Here is a 21,860-nt window from a genome sequence, read left to right on the forward strand (position 1 = left end):
ACTGCTATCTCACAATTCTCCTTCAAATACCAGTGCACTTCTAAATACTTTCTAGTTTTCTTCTTAGCTAGAACCTGGAGGTCAGTCAGAATTAAAGTTTTGTAAAAATCCTTCTAGCCCTCCTTGTGCCGCCTTCCTCTCATGGTAAGTACAATGGTGGTTCTTAAACAAAAATGAGCCCTAAGATATTAAATCTAAAATGATGTGTGAGAAAATCCAAAGCTTTAGTTGATTTTTAATGGGATCCTCCACTCAAATGATAGATTGAGTCATTATACTGAGAAGCGTTTTCTCAAAAGTGTAGGCTGATGACCACTTGTATTAGAATCCTTTAGGTTAAGGCAGATTCCTGGGTCCTACCTCCAGAAAAAGAGTTGTTTTACAAACTACCAATACTTGTATATTACTCTAGATAGGATATTAAAACTTCAAATCATATAATAAAAGCGCTACATATTTAAGTTCCTGTTATTCCTAAAGAAAAATTTTACCTTTAAAAGAGTTAGCAACCTTCTTCACCAATGTCTCCGAGTCTGATTCGCATTCCAGCACTTGTCACACTTGGTAATTAATTTATTTTGTATGGATGCGTGTTATCATTAGATATGATATCTGAGGCCAGAAGGGACCTCTCTCATTTTCCAGTCTGTCCACAAATTAAGCAAGACTCTCACTTTCAGCAGCACCACCATCTAGTGGCAAATACAACTATTACAGCCCTAGTTTTACAACACGTATATATAACAGTGGTTCTCAACCTTGTTTCTTCAGCTACACAAAACTGTTTCCTTCTGGAAACAGAATAATAGCATTCTTTTCCAAATTGTCATGTAGAAAAGACCTATTAGAGAATACGTGCATGAATGTGATCAAATGTTAAAGGGACTTATTTTTTTCTTTTAAACCACAATCTCTTTAATCTTTGGCTCTTTCTCCTGGTTACTTTCTACTAGTGGACCTATTATTAGTCCATGACAAATGAACAAGTTTAGAAACATCTTTTCATGGTAGTGAAGCTTTTAAATCTATGGACTTACATGCTTTTAAATAATTTATATTGCAAGCAATATGTCTTTCTTCCACCCCCCTACCAACGGGATAAAATACTCAGAAACAGAATTATTGATGCCAGTTTTTCAAAGCTGCCCAGAAACAGCCATAATCCCTCTAACAAAAATGGCATGTCGACTCTCAATTTTATTCTAACTTCAGTTCCCTTAAGGTAGGGAGCACAAGAAACAGTCTCCACTTTTTAACCTCTAAACCGGTATGAGGGTCCCCATCCATTAATTTGAAATAAGGTTCGCTTGGGGATACCTTTCTGACAAACCGCCATTCTTATTATGGAAAAATGAGCACATACATATAAGTAAAAATGATTGTGTATGTCCAGCACCCAAGAAGACTTTTAAACATTTCCTAATATCCGATCACGTTGCTACGTGGTGAATGCACATATATATCCTTTTTCTTCAAAAGTTAGCGTCATGGCTGAATATGTAGGTTGCTGATTATTTCGAGGCATTTTTAAAATCTTCATTGGTATGTCCCTGCCTTGGAACTCGGAGTCGCTGACTGTCCTGGAAAAACTGGCAACCACAGTAAGTCCGCGCGAGACGACTGTGCGAGACAACTGAGACATCTGTCCTGGCGGGGAACAGAGATCGACATAAAGCTTCTATGTTCTAACCGTAACCTCCAGGATGCCCGCGCTCTTAGCGCGCACGCTCTACTCCCCGCCCTTGCGCCAGGTCCTTGGCACTACCCCGCCGGTGCGGCTACTGCGCAGGCGCCAGGCTAGGAAACAGGAAACGGAAGGCACGAGTGCGTCGGGTGGGCACTTCTGTGACCAGTAGCCATGCGCGACTTGGAGGAGCCGGGGCTTCGCCCTACAGCGACCCCTTGCGGGTGTGTGAAGCCGGCTCTGGAGACAGGTAACTTCTGAGAGGTTGGCAGTTTCGCACTCGGAAGCGGCCTTGGTGCAGGTAGCCTACTTCACAGCAGAAAGGGATGTGAACTGCAAGACGTTGAACTGACGTGCGTCATCATACTTATTGCGAAGGCACGGGTCACGTGTTCTGTCGATCACGTGATGTGTCTGAGGCAAGCGGGATGACGTTATCGCTCTATTCTTGGTAGCCGTGGCCTGCTTGGTCTTGATACCATGGCTGAAACTGCCACGTGCAGTGTACAGCCTTTCTTTTAGAGAGTTTTCGTTCATACAGGAGAGAGAGAGTATATGCAGCTGGTGTGTGTCATGCCTGTTAGGAATTAATAAGTGGCACAAGCGAGAAGCATCCTATGTTGTCAGGAATGAGGAGGGAGGAGGGGGAAAGGTCAGGGGGAGCAAATAGTTTTAAACTGAATCTGGAAAGATGGACATGAGCTTGCTTCTCTTTATTTTCACCTCTTTATATAAAGCAAAATATATTAACTTTAGAAACTGGAGGAAGCAAATGGAAGTACTCGGACATCACCCAGAGGAAACCGCTGCTAAATATCTTGATGTCTGTCTTCTATATTTGTTTCAGTACAAACAAACTAGAAAATGAGTTGATGTGCGCCCCCACTAGTATATAACATTTTTAAAAACTAGGTTAATAAAAATCTTTCCATGGCAATTAATAATTTTAAGAGGTTATACACTATTTTGTTTTATAGATGTGCTCTAACTTATTTAACCAGTTCCCTGTTGTTGGGCATTTAGGTTACTGCCAGTTTTCATTGTTTTAAGTGAAAGTTCTTGAAACAAATCTTTGTACATGTTCTGTTACCTCGTCAAAGGTTGTGCTCATTTAAAAAACTTGTTGCACACTGCCAGATTACAAGTCTAATATTTTGACAGGCAAGAAAGAGCAGGGCTCAGAGGTTGACAGAGTATGGGATTGAGAAACTGTAAATCCTGAAGTATTGGATGTAACAGGGAGGTTTGGAAACTGTTGATTGGATTCAGATTGTAGAGAACCTTGGACATCAGGCTAAGAAATGTGCCATCTGCCAGCAGTGGGGAACTTGGGAAGTTAAAGCTAAAGAGTACCATGACATAGGAACTCAGTCTGGAAGATTAGTGTTATGTGGTTTGAGGAGGAGAGCAAATGCCAGAGGAGAGACGAATTATAACAAGGGTAAGTTAATAAACCAGGCAAGACGTGGAAAGGGCCTCAACTTTTCTGTCTGCACAAGACTTCTTGTAAGTAAACCTTTTGTACAAAATCTCTGCATTAATAACTTACCGATTTTTTTCTTAATACACAGTTAATATAATTGTATATTAGAAGGAAGGAAAAGCCCGAGCAAGGGCTTTAAAACTGCTCCTTGATGAGCACCTTCTGTTGTACTAGGTGCTTTACATATTTTAGTAATCTTAAAACTTTCCAAGATAGGAGAAAACTAGGATTCAGGGAGATAATCAGTTTTGCCCAAGATCACACAGCTAGTATAGTACCCCTGTGTTGTTTTGTCCTTTTTCTCTTCTGATACCAGTCCTAACCTTTCTATGTTTCTTTAGGGAACCATTTCACCCTATATCCATGTGATTTTCATGCCAGTACTACCCTGGGATACCTGTGCTTATCCCTATCCTGTATAGAAGGCAATTTGATTTAATTTTGATTGTCCATCTCTGTCAATTTACTAGACACCCTTGAGGAGGAGAACTTCATATTTTTGTCTGTACCCAGGCACTTGGCACAGCCCTTATACCATGTGGTAGGTGCTTAATGTTTTGTTTGTTTGTTTTTTGAAATATGAGGAAGAGGAAGATCAGGATTCCTTTAGGTAGACGTTCTCAGGTCTCCACTTCAAGTAGAGCATTCAGGTAACATCTATATTTGGAAAGTATTGAGCATTTGTATTTCACAGCATTTATAATCCTAAGAACAGGGATACAGAGAATATATAAGTAGGTCCTAGAGAGTTAAGACATATTAGAATGTGGTAAGTTCCCACTAGTTTAGTAAATGGACATTCGATACACTAAAATTGGTCCCAAACATTTAAGACTGATGTAGTATGCTTCCAGTTCATTGCTAACCCAGTGTTATCTTGCTTATATTTTTATAGAGATGCACAAAAAGGATTGGAGTCCATCTAATTGGTTACAACTTATATTTATCATAGCATATCTGTAACCTTTGAAAAACAGATATAGACCGATTCTATAAAGTGGTAGCTCAGTTAATTATACACTTGTAGGGCTCCAGTCAGATAAGCAAGGACAGAAGTCTTTGATCCTTATTGCAGGTCTGATATTTCCCATGATATTGAAACATATTGTGAGATTCTCCCCAACTGTTGACTCCACTGTGATAAGAGTTCTTTTTCCCAAACTTAGCACACTGTCTGACAATTGAAACACTTGGAAAGTGCTTGTTGAACAAATGAAAACAGAACACAGGGATCCCAGTTGATTAGGTGAGGATCCTTTTTGGCTATTTTTCTTCATGACATTTTAATGCACACCAGAGAATTGTCTGACTTCACTTTCTTCATCTTTAAGACGTTTACTGTATCTGTTCTACAGAGCATAGATGAAGATAAAAAAAAAAAAAAAGAATGCTTGTAAATATACTTGGAAAAAAATTTAAAGTCACCAAAAACACACAATAAGCATGGCTCTTAGAATCATAATATTAAGAGGGAGAAAGCATGTCTGAGAAGATAACATACAATATTGAACCAGTTTTTATAGTGCTCTAAGACAGGATAAATGAAATATTGTGTAGGCATGTATATGCATGTGCTAAAATCATATTTTAAAAAAGAAGTGAATAATAAAGACCACATTCAGGCTCTTGTTTATCTCAGGGGGAAAGGAGGAGTTGGGGGAGAAAAGCAACATTAAAAGATGCAAGTTATTGGTTAAGCTTTAGTTCTTGGGTTGGGTTGTGGGTACACAGGATTTCATTATAATTTTATGCTTTATTACTTATGTGTGTGTTATATCTAATGCTTTATAGGTGTTAATTTAATTTTTAAATTGAGAAGTAATGAAAGTTGCTGTGAGGAACAGTTCCAGGCCTGTAGTCTTCTGGTAGAACAGATTTAATGGAAGCTGGAAATAAAATTAGAGTCTAGAGAGTCTTTATATCACCTCTTTATAAAAGTTAACAAAGCCTTCATGAAATGTGAAAAAAAGTTATAAATTCAAAATGCTAGTTGTGGAGACCTTGGACTTTAAACCTGTATTGATGCTGCCAGATCAGTTTTTTCTTCTTTTAAAAGGAATTGCTGCTTTAAAACTTTTTTAATGATCTGTGATTATTGCAAAAATTTCAAATGTTATAGGAATTACTAAGTTAAATATACAAATAATCCAAATATCTCTCCACTCATTTTAACCACTGTTAACATTTTGATGAATATCCTTCTAGATAGCTTTCTAGACATATATATGTACATATTTAGAAAGATAAAAATGTAAACAAATTTTCACAAATAGGATTATGTTATACATATTTCTCTTTCATTTTGTCATTTTCCATTTTAATCAGTTAAGACTTACATAATTCTTTTTCCATGACATATGAATTTTTTTAGTACTTTCTCTTGCGCAGGCAAGTACCACTAGACAATGATTACACAGCAGTAAACAAAACAATCTCCTACCCACATGTGGAGCTTACATTCTAGAGGGGCAGAGAGCAACTAGATCAAACCTAACCTGAAATTTACTCTGCCTGTAGATACTTTAGTAGTATGATCCCATGCACTCATTTTATTGCTTCATTAAACTAGTTTGTTTCATACGTTGTTTTCAGTTGAAAGCATCTTTACTTAAATACAACCACTGTCTACTTTCGTTATTCTTTGCTTTGCATTTCCCACTCCAGCAAATAAAAATAGCTTGTTTTCTGCATATGCTATAACATTTCTCATTTAACTTTGTGCACGTTATTCCCTTTATTTGAAATACCCTCTTTGCCCTGACCACGGTCACGTAAATTAGTAATGGTAGTGTAGAATTTTTTCCTACGAATAAACCAACTTTAATAGATACTGTTTTGTATTTATATAGCACCCTTTTCAAGAACCCTACATAATTTACAGATATTATATCTAATTACTCCCCACAACAACCTGTGAGGTCGGTGTCACTCCCATTTTACCAGATAAGGAGACCGAAGCACAGACAGGTTAAATGACCTAACCAAGGCCGTACAGTTAAATTCACTGAGGAGCCAGGACCTGAGACTCTTAGCTTCCACCTCCCAGTTAAGTACCTCATGAGAGAATCTTTCATGCAAAGTATCTTTAAAGAAAGTATCAAGATAGTAGTATGTTATGAAAATGAGGTCTTTCTGCTGCCATGAAGGAAAGAGAAAAAAACTAATACTGATGTTTAGAGGCAAATATAGAATTTGAATTATGGTCCTAGTAGGTCTTCTAACAACATCCTTTCCCTCTTTCTTTCTTTGACCTCTGTGCTCTTTCCAGTATGTCATCTAAAGGGATATAACAGTGTAAATGTAATGATATTTATATGTATTCATGAATACCATAAGAATCATGTTCTATAGTTGCATAGCACCTATTTTAAAACTGTGAAATCAGCGCATTTAAAAAAACATTTTTTTTACATCTTTGATGACCATTTGACTAATGATGTCTTCTCTAATTTTCTTCTGTAGGGAATCTTTTAACTGAGCCAATTGGTTACTTGGAATCCTGTTTCTCAGCCAAGAATGGTACTCCAAGGCAGCCATCTATTTGTAGCTATTCAAGGGCTTGTTTGAGAATTAGAAAGAGCATCTTTAATAATCCTGAACATTCCTTGATGGGCTTAGAACAGTTTTCTCATGTTTGGTAAGTTGTTTTATGGTTGGAAGTGGTACTTTGGGCCAGAATTTGCCCCTAAATAAAGTACTTCGGTTCATATGTAACCACTGATGGAGGCAACCTTGGAGCCTACCATCCAGACAACCCTTGTCTATTGTATGAAATTCCTTTACTGTATTTGTGCCTGTGATTGTCTGCATAACTTGAACACTGCAAGCTTGGGATCCACCACGGGGGTATGGTCCGTTTACAGTTGATTCTAATTGTGCTGAATGCTTTTTGTTGAGCTGAAATCTGTATACCTTTTCGATGGGTCATTATTCTGTCCTCAAGATCAGGGTTCAGCAGGCTATGGCCAGTGGACTAAATCCATCCTACTTTCTGTTTTTGTATGTAAGTTAATGGGAACATAGCCACATACATTCATTTTTGTGATGTCTGTGGCTGCTGTTGTGCCACAGCGGCAGATCTGAATAGTTACAGCAGAGACTGGTTGGCCTACAAAACCTAAAATATTTACTATCTGACTCTTTACAGAAAAAGTTTGTGGACACTGCTCTAGGCCCATGAAGAATTAAGTCTGTTATTCCTAAAATACAAAAGACATCTTCGAAATCTGGATACTTTAAATAAAGTGTTACCTGTATTAGGGCCTGCGTTATTCTAGTGTTACTTGCTGTCACTTGGAATTCTACCTCTGTTCATTCTTCCTCACCCCAACATCAGCAGTCTGAATTGGTCTAATTTTACTGGTGAAGACCTAAAATTAAGCATTCCAAAATAGTTTCTTTTTCATGTTAATTCAGGACCTGGGTAGAGTAGAAAGAACATGGGTGTTCTGACCTACTTTGCATGATCTTGATTGAAATATTTAAGTTATAACATTACTGATTTTAAAAAAAATGGACTCAGAAGTATATAGATTTTTTTTCCTTATTCCTCCTCTTTTTCTCCTCTTTCGTCATGACACTCTTCAGAGATTATCATTGTTAACAGCTGGGTATATATCCTTCTAGACCTTTTCTTTCTTTTTCTTTTTTGATACATAAGCAAAAATACACACATACAGAGTGGGTATTTGTTTTAAAAAATGCAGTTTGTTTTCTTCACTTAACGTATACTATGAAGTACATATAGATTTAACTTTTTTTGCTTTAATGGTTACCCTTTATTGCAAAATACAGATGTACCATGATTTTACCACTCCCTTGTTAATAGAGAGGTTTTTTTTTTTTTTTTTTAACCATTACAGTAATGCTGTAACAAACTCCTTTAGACACATGACTTGGGCACTTGTATATTTTTATGAGTAGGATATCAAAAGAGGCTGTATTAGGTTAGAGTATATGCATATTTAAAATTTTGGAGAGCTCCTGCCAAATTGCTCTCTGTAAAGCTTAACCAATTTATACTTTAAAGATATATGAATATGACCTTTTTCCTTTATTCATGCCAACACTATATGTTATAAATTTTTTATATTTTTGCCTGACAAGAAAAACAGTATTTTGTTTTTCAGTTTAATTTCTTAATTATTAGTGAGGTTCAAAATCTTTTCGTATGGTTGTTAGCTATTTCTGTTTCTTTTGTGGATTACCTATTCATGTTCTTTGTTTAGTTTCCTTTATTGAATTTTCCTTTACTTTGTGATTTACTTTGTGTAGGAACAGTTTATGTACCACAGATATTAACCCCATTGTCTATTATACATGTTATAAATGTTTTCTCCTGGGGTGACATTTTGTAGTTCATGAATTTAATGATTTAATGACTTCAAGTCTGTTATTGTATTTCTTCATGGATTCTTGGTTTTGATCTACGTAGGAAGGCCTAGTCAAGTTACTTAACATTTCTGAGCCTCAATTCCTTCATCCTTCAAATGGGGGATAAATTATACTTAGGATTGTTAAATAGATTACGTGAAATGAGTATAAAAACGTCTAGCATACTTCCTGTCATATAGCAGACACTTACCTAGTAAATATTGTTTATTCAGGCATTTGACAAACGTCTATTAGGTCCCCGCAGTATACTAGTCATGGTATTAGGAGCAAAGAATACAGAGATAAGACTTTCTTCCTTCAAGAAACTGGAATCGTATTATTTTTTCCCCCATTGATTACATTTTAATACCATTAAAAGGATTCTTTCTGTTTTAATTTGTGGGGATTAAAGTCAAATCATTATGATAAATTAACGTATGCTTTTTTTTTTTTTACTCAGTGGTTTGGTTTATTTTCTATAGGATTTTGTTCGTTTTTCACAAAAATGGTCATTTGAGCTATAAGGCAAAAGTGCAGCCTCCTAGGCTGAATGGTGCAAAGACTGGAGTTTTCTCCACGAGGAGTCCACATCGTCCCAATGCAATAGGACTGACCCTGGCCAAACTGGAAAAAGTAGAAGGTAATATACTTCGTTTCTACTTTACCTTTTTCTCCTTAACCAAAAGAAGTCTTAGTAAAATCAGCATAGTATTCAGCACTGGCTGTTATGCAGACAAGTACCAGTGGTATTAACCCCTAAGAACCATTAGACATTGAAGAAAATGAAATGATTAAAAGAATTGAAACACTTAGCATTAGTGTTTAGCATTGATACACTTCATTAGCATTGAGACACTATGAAATAAGCTCTCATAGGATGCTCAGAGTTTGTTTATATTATTGCATGTATCAAAAGTGTAAATTATTTAAAAATAACTTTTAATATTTCATAATCATTAAATTAGTAACCAAGTTTTCTCTGACTTGGAATGCAACAAATACAAAACGATTAAAAAATAATTGGACATTTTCAAAATATAATACACAGTGACTTAACTGGTTCTACATGCATATATGGTAAACACATAGGGCAGTGTAGTATCATTTCTTCCTGGCAGCCTTGAGCTGCAGTACAGCTGTCAACTAATATGTGGCAGAGGGTCTGAGATGAATCACACTATAGTATCGAGAACATCTGTCAGAATGTGGCAGTACCTGCATAGAGTACCAGATTAATTTTAACTCTGTATTCATATGTAACCTAGTTACTGAGCCAGACATTTTTGGAAAGCATCCCTTTCTTGAGTCACTCTGACCTAGTCAGCACATTGGTTAGAGAGGCAGATGAAACAGCAGGTAGACTAGGAGTCAGAAGATCATTCCATGTCAGCGTGCTTGTTTGTAAAGTGGGCGAAGGACAAGAATCTGCCCTCTCCGGGACTCCACAGGATATTTTTGAGGATCTTACGAGACAAAAGCTCTAAGAGTACTTTTCAAGCTGTTGGGTGCTAAAAAAATGAGAGCAGTTACTTTGCTTGTACTTTCTCAGAATTTGAACTCCCCTGCTAGAATGTATTTACCAGGCCTTGGGTAGGTTTTCTGGAAAAATTCTGTGGCTGATCCAACTTAAGTTTTATTAATTTGTGATGCCTGACAAACTTGGGTAACAGTACTGGAACATTTTATGATAATTCGTACAACCCACACCTATTTTCTGTGCACTGACTATGTGCCAGACATTGTCCTAGGTGCTGGGGATATAATGGTAACCAAATCAGATAAAAATCCCTGCCCTACAGAAAAATTTAACATTCTAACGAGGGAGAGCAAATCAGAAAAAAAGAGAGGCAAGAATAATAGTACTATAGACAGTTTTACTAAATAAGCGCTATAGTGACTTCTGGTGTTTGTGTGGTGTTTCCAGTTTGTAAAGAGTGTTCAGGTATGTTTTCTCAGTGGCTCTGTGGGTTTAATAGGGTAGCAGTCTCCATTTCATGGATGAGGGCACTGGGCTTCTTTGATGTTAGATCATTTACCTAATAGCGTCCAGCGAGAGGGTTGTCTGACTCCAAATCCCTTGAACTCTTACCTGTGCTACAGTGCCTTTCTTCTGCAGACATTGTGAGGCATAATCACTTAGGAAGTCCAGAATCACCTTTCCAAAGTTCCAGGCTTATTCACAGCAAGCATGTTTTAGAAATCAAAGTCCTTCGTTAATCATGTTTTTCTTAAATGGAGACAGAAGTGAATGTGATCACATATAGTTTTTAAATTTTCATTTTGCCAGTTTTCCAAGTTAGTAGACTTTGCACTAGTAGCAGGAAATGGACAGCAGCTAGCTATATCAGTAGAACAAGCAGCTGTAGTTATGGGACTGAGGGCCCTAGCCTTTTGCTGGTTGTTTGCCAGTGGCTGCCCTCAGTTCCTAGAGGCTCCCCACAGTACTTAGAGACTGCCTGTAGTTCCCTGCCATGTGAGCTTTCCCAGTGTAGCTGCTTATTTGTCAAGCCCGCAGAGAGTGTCTCTCGAGTGAGTCTGCCACAAGCACAAGAATCTTACATAGCATAATGTAGATACTGGAGTGTTTATACAAAGCCTCGAACACCAGGAGGTGGGCATAGTGGGGGCACCTTAGGGTCTGTTTGCCATAGTAGAAACCCTCATCAGTTCCACAGAGGTATTTTGAGGTATGTGCCTGGAACAGAGTTAGAAGCTGCAGCATTGCAAAGATGAGTTGTCCCCACCCCTTGCCGAAGGGCTCAAGTGCTTACTGTCTAGGGACAGAGACTAAGCGGGTCATTGCCAGACCATGTGGAAAGGGCCCTAGGAGAGGTATGTAGGCAGGTTCTTCTGGAACCCAGAGGAAAGAACGCCTTTGTTTGGAAGAGGCAGAAATGCTTTGTAAGAGAGGTGTTATGTGAGAGCCTTGAAGAGCAAGTAGGAGTTTGACAGGTAAAGAAGAGGGTGGGTCTCCAGTGTTTGCTGGCACCATGTGTAAGAGAGCCTGGTGTGTGAGAGTCGTTAGTAAGCTTGAAGGGGCATAATAGACACTGTGGGTTCTCTGATTGTTTGTATTGTTCTTCATTGTTAATATTCCTAAGAGGTGTTTTTCACATTATAGGTGGAGCTATATACCTTTCTGGAATTGATATGATTCATGGCACACCTGTACTGGACATAAAGCCCTACATAGCTGATTATGACTCGCCACAAAATTTGATCGAGCCTCTAGGAGAGTTTAATTTACATAATAACCAACATAAACCAATAACTTGGTCTGATGGCAAGACTGACAGTTGTGCCCAGCAGCGGCCCTCAGAGCGTGATGAACCACAGCCCTGCAGTTGCACTAAGGAGAAGCCTAACTGTCCCAAAGACAGAACTTCAGGAGAAAACGGCACACAACATGACACAGCCAAAATTCAGAGAAGCTCGCCTAAGCACAGGGAGATAGCAGCAGACTTGGGGTTAGGACCTAGAAGTGGTCAAAGTCCGAGTGTGGCAGAGGAGCAAATGGGCCCATATCATCTGGAGAAGAGCTTTTCAGAGGAGGGTACAGATCAGAGGCCGAGAAGAGGGAAAGAAGCAGTGGTTCCACAAGAGAACAGCGCAGAGGTGCAGCCTGTGCCTCTTGGCCACCCTTCCAGGCTGACGGATGCAGCCCACGGCAGTGTGGTTCCCACCTGGGTGCGAGAGGCTCCTGTGGCCACCTTGGAAGTGCGGTTTACGCCTCATGCGGAGATGGACCTGGGGCACCTCAGTTCAGAAGGGAAATCAGGTACTTCTGTTTCTTATTTTTAAATGTGAAATGAGCTTTTACCAGGAGTTCAGTCAAATGTGGTATTTCCAAGGGCAGTAAAACACAGCAGGGGTCCACAGCCCCTAGGCCCCCCGCACAGCCACACAGCAGAAGGTGAGAGGTGGGGAGCTTGCGAAGCTTCATCTGTATTTGCAGTTGCTTCCCAGCGCTAGCATCACTGCCTCAGCTCCACCTCAGATCGTCAGGCATTAGATTCTCATAGGAGCACTGATCCCTGATGTCAAAAGGTTGGGGACTGCTGATATAGAGTATTTATCAGTATGACTGGTTGTAAAGAAATCCAGGAGTATAAAGTAATGTTTGGGGAGCACTGTCGTCTTATGACTTTGTTTAATGACTGTTTATGCAGCACTGTGTCCCAGGCACTCAGTAAAGTGTTTACTGAGAATGGCTCCTGCCTCACGAGGTGGTCTATGATTTAAAAGCCTTGTGTCTCCTTGTTACAGTGGTCCTTGGAGTTTTCAAACAGCATTCAAAAGCAAAATCTTGTTTGTGTTGTATACTTATTCAGATTGTTTTTTCTCTGTTTTTTTTTTAGCTGACTAGAGAAATGTCCCAGCTTATTCTGTCAGGTGGCTGATAGCTCAGCCTCTGGAGTAAGAGGGGGAAAAGAGTCTTTTAGCATCGAAATTGTCCCCATAAAGTCCCAGCACTAGAAAGATGTACTTAGCAAAAGAGAGTCCACAGGGCTTTTACTTGAAGTCTGTTTACGGTAACACATGGTTCTTAACAAACGTTGTTACCTGGTTTCTCCAGCCCAAAGCGGATCCCCAGCAGCAGTCTAGAATGAAGGAAGGAGCTGTTAAGAGGTGGGTGCAGTGGTTGTAGTAAGAAGTAGCAGTTAGTTGAGGAGATGTCAGATTTCATCTGCCACTGGAGGGTTGGGCTTCTCATTCTTGCCTAAGGCTTTATGCTTAAACAAAGCATTTGACTTTTTAATTGATCTCTTCATTTAAAAAGTTTTGTTATGAGGGTTGTTTCATCACTGTATACAGTTGATGGGAGGAGAAAGTTGAATTTTAAAAGGATTTTGTGGTAGAACAAAGCAGTGCTACCTAGAAGTTACTTTATATTATACTTACCCTTTGTCTTGTGGTTATCTTTGCATGCTTCCTTCTTTGGAAAATTTTACCTTTGTCAAACTACAAAGGTGTTGTACACCTTAGAAGTTACAATATGCTTTATTGATTAAAAAATGGTTAAAAAAGAGAAATTATGAACTATAACTATAAAACAGGGATTGATTTGTAACAGCAGAATTTAGAGCCAGTGCAGAAGTATGACCTCATAAAGTTTAGCCTAGAAAAGATGAAAGATGTTGAAATGGGAAGGAATTGGCTCTGGAATAGAGTGCTGTGGACACATGAGAGAGAGAATTCTGACTTGGGGATCAGGAAGTCTGGGAAGGCTTCCTGGAGGTTAATAGGTATTTGAGCGGAGCTGGGAAGGATAAGTAGACAGAGAAGTGAGGGAACGGCACCTACACCAAATGAACAAGCAAAGACCTGAGCGCCTCTCAGACACACTGTTAGTGAAGAGTGTGTGTGATGTTTTTGGAACTCTTCTTTTTTGAATGGCCTTAGAGTCATTGTATGAGCTATGCAATAAAGGAATCTTAGCACTGCATAATTGGTCCACGGTTTTTGACCAAAAATTGAATTTCATGACCTTACTTACCAACATACTTATTAGACATAGCCCAGAGTGAATTTTGGCTGTTTTCTAAAAATTGAATTTACTTTCAAAATAAAGACCCACTACCACTGCGGATGCTATTTTGAACAGAGACAACATTGTCTAAAGCACATGCCTTCCTGAGAGGGCCTGGCCTTCATTTTCATGTATGTTATATTGTAGCTACTAAAAATTAGGTCATGGTTAGTTTTTTTAAGATCATATTTTCAAAAATTAAAATGTCTACAATGATATAAATATAGGAAGTTTTGTCACTTGACAGAGTAAACATCCGTGTACCTGAAATGTGCTCCTGGGTGGCATGGCATTGAACTTTCTCAGTGTATCTGTTTCACTGTTTTCACGAGGACTCTCTCATGTCCTTGTTCTTGGAGACTGTGGCGTTATTTAACTGTGGGGCTGTGACACTGGCTCTCTAAGGCTCCCTCGCTTGCCTATAGCTAGTGCTCTGGGTATGCGTGGGTTTTTAGTCCTTTCTTGTGGCCGAGAATGCTGGGACTTTCATGCATTTCTCTGCTCATGCCTCCATTCTGAGAAGAAAATGACAGAGAATTGAATTAAAGTCCGTATTGACCATAGAATAATGACATTTGGGTTGCCAGAAAATAAAAGCTCAGCTCTCCCATTTAGGAGACTAAAAACTATCACCATGAATTTTTTGTTCAGCAAAGGAAAATTTGGGGAGTACGTAAGTTTACTCTAATGACAGTAAAAACCACTTGAAGGTGACATTCTCTGTAATGACTGAATAGCTTTCTAACCCCTATTCATTTCAAGTGATATTCAAGGAACCAACCAAACTCCTCATTGAAGTTCACTATAATAAGATTTGACCTGCATGATTTAAAAAATTTTTTCAATTGTAGTTGATATTCGATATTATTTTATATTAGTTTCAAGTGTACAGCATAGTAGAAAGACATTTATATAATTTACAAAGCGATCACCTGATAAGTCTAGTACTCACCTGGCACCATACATAGTTATTACAATATTACTGACTATATTCTCTATGCTGTACTTAACGTCCCCGTGACTATTTTGTAACTACCAGTCTGTACTTCTTAATCCCTTCACCTTTTTCACCTGGCCCTCCAACCCCCTCCCATCTGGCAGCCATCAATTTGTTCTCTGTATCTGTGAGTCTGTTTCCGGTTAGCTTGTTTGTTTATTTTGTTCTTTAGATTCCACACATAAATGAAATCATGTGATATTTGTCTGTCTTTGTCTGACTTATTTCACTTAGTGTAATACTCTGTGGGTCCATCCATGTTGCTGCAAATAGTAAGATTTCTTTATTTTTTATGGCCAAATAATATTCTATTATATGTATGAACCATACCTAATTTATCTAGTTGTCTATTGATGGGCATTTAGGTTGCTTCCATATCTTGGTTATTGTAAATAATGCTTCAGTGAACATGATGGCGCATATGTCTTTGAATTAGTGTTTTGGATGTCTTTGGATAAATACCCAGAAGTGGAATTGTGACCTGCATGATTTTGACTGTTACATTTTGTTGTTCTCATTGCAGAGGACAGTCATGCTTCATTTAAATATTTTCAATCAGCAGAGGAAGCAAGGCGTGCCATTGAGGCTGTGTTGTCAGCTGACCCTCGGTCTGTGTATCGACGGAAGCTCTGCCAGGACCGCCTTTTCTACTTTACTGTAGATGTAGCACATGTCACTTGCTGGTTTGGTGATGGCTTTGCAGAGGTTCTAAGGATCAAGCCAGCTTCTGAGCCTGTTCAGATGACTGACCCTGCAGAGTCCTTGGTGTCTCTGGGATCGTAAGTAGCCTCCATCACGTCTGTAAGACAGCCTAATTGACTTAAGATATAGCTGGTGGATTTTTTCTAAAAGCTAATTATGTGCCTTCTTTGCAGAAAGAAGCGACACTCTGTAGTCTCACTGCTTTGATTGATTTGGGTTGTTCAAAATGTTTATTTGAAAAACATGTATTTTAATAAACCGAGAGATCAAATTTAGAGAAATTGCCATGTGTTTTTTGATTGGTTAATATTGAAGAATTCAAAGGTGATACTGTCTCAGTGATTTCTGAAAGAAACTGATTTTTTGGCACTTGATAAAAATGGGCAAAGATCATCCAGCAGGGACTTTCAAGTTAAGGGAACCTGTTCAGCAATTCATATTGGTTTTCCTGTCTGGAAAAGCCTGATCTATTTTATTCTAAATCAAACTGAGTTACTACTATATCTTAGAAAACTAACAAATCAAAAACAGGTGTTTATAAAGATCTTTGGAGATTAAACCCCCATGTTTCAGAGACTTTTGTCACATATATACACACACACATGCACATGCACACACACACATACAAATGTATGTATATATATTTAATCTTGATTCTAACATAGACTCAGAGATATCATTGTATCAGAAAAGAAAACCACCCTAAAAAAATTCAAGAAAATAACTTAATTACTGGTTTCTTTTTTATTTATTCTGTGATTATTTACTGAGACCTACTATGTGTTAGGTTTTGGTGATAGAATGAGATGAACAAGATACAGTTCTTGCTGCAAGTCATAGTGGAGGAAGAAGACATAAGGACATTATTGTTACAGTTAGATAAATGTAGTGATTAAGTCTATACATTTTTCCTGTATAGTACCACGTAGGAAGAAGTTGTAAGCCTGTATTGACTATAGGTGATTTTAACAATGTGATCCCAGGTAACTGAAGATTTGTGACCAGTGTAACCAAGTTAGACACCTGTCAATGTGACATAGGCTTTCCTCATCACAATTGTAAATCTTAATAGCTGATTGATCATGGTTTTGAAATGAGCCCTGCTGCCTATATGTACTTGTACAGAATCATTTGTAGCGGATGACACTGTACTCTTGAATCAAACTGGATTGTCTTTAAGGTTACTTAGACCCTCTTGGGGAAGTATCTTTAATTGTTTTTAAAAGCTTTTTTGTTTTGAGATTGTAATACAGTCACAAGAAGTTGCAAAAATGGTGCAGAGGTCTCTCGTACCCATCACCTGGCTTCTTCCTGTGCGAACATCTGACATAATTACGGTATAATGTAAAACTAGGAAGTTGACATTGGTATAATCTATCCTTTATCTTGAATTGATGTTTTTCTCTTAAAACTATTTTGAGACTGAGTCAGGGCTTGAAGTCCAAAATGTTGATACTTAATATGGAAAAAATAATTCTGAGGATGATACCAGCCAGCCTTTTAGCAAAAAGACTCTTCAGTTATTTTGAGATTTTAATATACATTCTCAGAATTTTAGAACTAAAATCCTTAATATAGTCCAGCTTATTTCTCTGCCAGCTCAGTATTCAGCTCAGTCTCTTCAGTATTTACAGTGTGGCTTTCTAGCCCCGGCTTAACTCCCTCAGTGATGATCCTTCAACCCCTGTCCTATGTACATAACTCATTAGGTATGGGCAGTGCTCATTATTAGAATGTTCTTCCTTTACATGAGATAAAATGTGATAGCCTTACCCTCTGGTGGGGCCTCATAGCTTAAGGCTAACTGTACTCCCATGTTAGTTTGTCCAATACCATCCCCATTTCCCACTCTTTGACTTTCCCTCATACAAGCAGCCCTATTTTCTTCATCTATTTTTCATATAGCCTGTTGTGAAGCATCTCCCCACCCAAATCCTTGAGCTCCCTGTGTGAGCTTTCATCTCTAGGTACATATTTCCAGTGTCCTGTTGTGAGGAAATTTGGATCTCTAAGTCATTCATTTCTATCCCTCAGAAACAAATAATTTGAAGCAAGTCTTATATTTCTTTTCATGTTGGAAATTTTTTCAGAAGAAGCAGCAGATACAATTCTCTGTACTACTCAGAAATGGTGTCTACCTTAAATTTGAGCCTTTCCTTTTTGGTGCCTGTAGGGGGAGCCCTTGATAGCTGATTATTTTCACTAGCTTGGAGATAAACTCCAGGACTTCAAGGTGTTCAGGTAATTTTGACTTTCGGCCCTCCTGCCCCAAGTTTCCAGAACAGTAACTTTCACAAGAAATGTTGATGCTTGTCAGTCACATAAGAAAATATTAGAAGGATGAGTTCCATTCATTAAATTTTTAAATTGTAGGTTGGCTTAAGTGGTGGGAATGATTATTCCAGTATGTGAAGGTAGACTCATTAGCCAAACCCACAAGCATATGTGTACAAGGCATTTGTGCTGTTTATGTGTTTGTGACTTTCTTTGGAGAGAAGAAAAGGAAGTTGAAGATATGAATCAACCTCTTGTTTGTAGTTTTCTCTTTTATGATATAGTCTCCAAGAAGGTAGACAAAGATTCTATAATAATGAACTCTGTATCACTTATTAAACTTTTATCACGTCCTTGGTGATGGGCTATATGCTTTTCATACACTGATCAGAGATTAAGATCACATGCTCAAGTTCACACAGTGCTGGTGAGCATGCATCCAGGATTTCAACCCAGCCAGTCTGGCCCCAGAGTTAGCTGCCTTCCCAGCTTGGCTGTAACTCCTTCTGCCAGTGCAAATGTAGATGCTCAGCAAACCATGGTGGTTTATTTGAGAGTCAGCTATTCCATGTGCTTACTAAGTACAAGACACTTTATTTACAGTGGCATTCTTGGGAATTAGACCACTAAATAAAGAACAGGGCAAGGAAAATACCCATTCTCATCAGATCTGCACGGAACCTCCTGGGAAGCAGGGTGTGAGTTTAGCTTCAGAAATTTCAAGTGCCATTTTGTTTTTGCTCGAACCTGTGCTAGCTGTGTGATCTTGGGCAAGTCACTATACCCATCTTCAACTCTCTGACCGTACAGAATTGTTACAAGGATAATGCTTGGGAGGGTATTTTCTAAACTCTTGGTCTATAAACTTAGGCAGCATTTTATTGTGCCTGTCATCATTGACACCTTTTTTTTTTTTTTGCCACTCTGCTCTGGCTTACCTGGTTGGGCAAGCAGACTCAGGGGAATCAAGGGGTCCCTAAAATCCAATGTATGAATGCCTGTGTTTTCTCTTTATATTACAGAAATATTTTTAAAAATTAAGAGGACTCCTTTTAGCAAGTTCTAGGATGTTCTAGAACTCTAGCAAGTTTAGGCTATCCAGGGAGATATCACAAAGTGCCACACCTTAAGGACTAAATCAGCATTATGCCACATGCCCAGAGCAACGTCTTCCTCGCCCCTGGCTTCCCCCTCCTGGGGTTGCACGTGTAGCTGTCACTGTCCGTGCGTACAGTCACCATCTCTAGCCCTTTCTCACACGTTATCCTCTTTAGCACCCTTTCTCTTCTACCTTCTTTCCTGATTCGAATTCAGACATTTCAGGAAAATCTGTGCATTTCTTTTATGAGAAAATAAAATTATAATCATGGTATGAAATGATTAAGGTAAGCTCCACCTCTGTGACAGAAACGAGGTAAGTCATAAGGATTAAAGCTCAATGAACTATAATAGAGATTTTTTTGGACATTGTTAAAAATAAGTTTCCTGATATAAATACGCACCAAGTGACTCTCCAGCATCCTCTCTTTTCCACTCTTTACCCCTTCTATATAGGTTCCAGTAGTTGCAACTCACAGAGGATTCAAGGTTTCAGTTGGTGCATATGACTGTGCACTACAAGCACAAGAAAAACCTCAGTGCCCACGTGTCAGGGGGAGGTAGCAAAAGCTCCGTGATACACTCTGTATATTTTTATGGAAGGGGCCACTTGGCCTATGACCTCACACCACACAAGCCAATTTTGAGTCAATGCATGTTTATGTTGTGTTGATTAAAAAGTGAGGATTGGATGTAATACAATGTTATTTACCTCTTTTGCCTTTTAAGTTACTTGAGCATTCTGTTCCGATTCTTCACTATTCTTCATGCAATTCAATAAAACTTTTTTATTCAGTATAAACAACTTTTCTTTTAAAAACTTACCCACGTACTAACCACTGAAGAACTATAATAGTAATTCTTCACATCGGCATAAGACATGATTTACAAAGCGATTTTAAATTCATTATCTAATTTGGTATCTCAGCAACATCATGAGTTAATTTTGCTTCTGGGGGCCTAACCTGGGGGCCTAACTGCTATTTACAACAGGGGTCAGCAAACTATAGTCCGAAGGCCAAGTTGAGCCGAAGGCCTGTTTTTGTACAGCCTAAGAGCTAAGATTGATCTTCATGTGTTAAAAAGATAGTAAACAAAAACAAACAAAAAATTCTGGAGAACACATGACAGAGACTGTGGACTGCGAAGCTGAAAATATTACTATCTGACTCTACAGAGAAAGTATACCGACTCTGATTTAGAACACTATTTCTATGAAAAGGTGTTTTGAGTTCCTTCCTGAAAGGTTATTTACAAATTAGGTTTTTGGGTTACACACACATCTAAGTCAGGGGCTATATTTTGAAAGGATTTAGTCATGTGTCTATGTGAGAAAACTTGAAAATATGACATAAATAGTATATATTATATCCTATCCATATATATATATATATATATATAATGATGATATAAATCCATGTTTACACATATGTAGAAATTTTTTAGAAGAGTAAATAAAAATGTGTTAACAGAGGTTGCTTCTGGAAGGTGGTCTTTGGGGGCTCCTTGGGGAAGGGAACTTTTTACATTATTCTTTTCAGTATGTTGTGGATTATTTTTTTCTAATCAAGAACACACATTATTTTTGTATGTGGAACATAAGGAAAGTTTCCTAACTTGAAAAACGAGTTAGGGTTACACATGTAAATATATAACTATATATCCTCTTTCCTTACCCCCCCCCCCAATTTCTTTTTTGATAAAAATAGAAATATTTTTACTTTTTTCTGAAGCATCACATGTGGATCAGAAAACCACAAACCTCCCAGGTCACACATCAGCTTTGGAGCTGTGCCAGTTTGGGGCAGGTAAACTGGCTGGGCCTTGGCAGTTTGTTCCCGAGGGCACACTGACGTTTTCTGTTCTTCTAGAGACAGAGTTTTGGATAAAGCACTGTGCCTCCGGGCAGCAGGCAGACATCCTTGTGGATGGTGTTTCTAGCAAGAGGGCTGAGCCTCAGAGAGTGCTTTAGTGCAGCACTCGCCAAACCTGTGCAGTCCATCCTATGTGGACTATGGGATAGGTCTCTGCTTGCAGGATCCACTCACTCATCAGCTCCACCCACTGGTTCTCTGTCTACTTGCATTGTGTCTACTTGCATTGGGCCATGTGACTGGTGAGGCTTGCTCTCCTGTGTCCCCAGGGCTGGCTCTTATCCACTATCAGAATGAGAACTCAGCTCAGTCAGCAGGAAAGGAGAGGCTTAGTACTGGGGGTCAGCTGTGCCCATTCGGTAAGGGGGCTGGCTGTGCCGAGGTAGAGGTCGGCAGACAAGGAAGGACATGCTGTAATGTTGGTAGGTGGCAGAGCAGAGCTTGTGGGGCGAGGGAACACGGAAGTGGGGAGATGGAGTAGGGCTGTCAAAAGATTTGAAGACTCACCCTCCGGGGGCGGGGGGAGGGAGAGTTGAGTTCTAAGAGAATTAGCAGAGCCAAGGCAGGACTGAGTCCCCAGAGGGGTTAGGCAGGTTATCTGGGGGACTTCAGAGACTTCAAAGCAGGGGCTCCCACATATCGGAGCTGGAGATTTTTCTTCCTTAGTCTTGTTGAATATCTTATATTTGCCAAGATAAAAGGTCATATTCAAAGGTAACTTTAATATAGGAGGACACTGTGAATAAAGAATGCTTGCAGATGACGAGGCAAGGGGAAAACAATTGACATAAAATGGTTTGATTAGTGAAGTCGTGCACAGAATGTGCACTGGGTCATAAGGTGGG

General features: G+C 38.9%; 1 protein-coding gene across 10 annotated transcripts; it reads left to right on the forward strand.

The window, feature by feature from the left end:
• The first annotated feature begins 1,785 nt into the window (after window positions 1-1,785).
• On the forward strand, window positions 1,786-19,951 carry TRMO (tRNA methyltransferase O). Of its 10 annotated transcripts, none has more exons than XM_036217674.1 (7): window positions 1,834-1,934; window positions 3,638-3,708; window positions 4,334-4,413; window positions 6,630-6,804; window positions 9,023-9,180; window positions 11,662-12,318; window positions 15,591-19,951. In XM_036217674.1, exons 4-7 carry the CDS (start codon window positions 6,776-6,778, stop codon window positions 15,848-15,850), a joined length of 1,104 nt encoding a protein of 367 aa, XP_036073567.1. In that variant the 5' UTR covers window positions 1,834-1,934; window positions 3,638-3,708; window positions 4,334-4,413; window positions 6,630-6,775; the 3' UTR covers window positions 15,851-19,951. The 10 variants fall into 10 exon arrangements, with proteins under 10 accessions (XP_016001767.2, XP_036073569.1, XP_036073567.1 ...); XM_036217672.1 differs by having other exon boundaries at window positions 1,837-1,934; window positions 3,509-3,708; XM_036217676.1 differs by lacking the exon at window positions 3,638-3,708 and having other exon boundaries at window positions 1,822-1,934.
• The last annotated feature ends 1,909 nt before the right edge of the window (window positions 19,952-21,860 follow it).

This window comes from Rousettus aegyptiacus, unplaced genomic scaffold (genome assembly GCF_014176215.1).
Source record: "Rousettus aegyptiacus isolate mRouAeg1 unplaced genomic scaffold, mRouAeg1.p scaffold_m13_p_3, whole genome shotgun sequence".
Taxonomy (NCBI): Eukaryota; Metazoa; Chordata; class Mammalia; order Chiroptera; family Pteropodidae; genus Rousettus; species Rousettus aegyptiacus.

Excerpts from the sequence above, each read along its gene's own strand:
- TRMO (XM_016146281.2), top strand. The coding sequence starts at position 1,859 with ATGCGCGACTTGGAGGAGCCGGGGCTTCGCCCTACAGCGACCCCTTGC. Across the intron at positions 1,935-6,629 it reads GAAGCCGGCTCTGGAGACAG|GGAATCTTTTAACTGAGCCA; the intron begins GTAACTTCTGAG and ends TTTCTTCTGTAG. Across the intron at positions 6,805-9,022 it reads GAACAGTTTTCTCATGTTTG|GATTTTGTTCGTTTTTCACA; the intron begins GTAAGTTGTTTT and ends TATTTTCTATAG.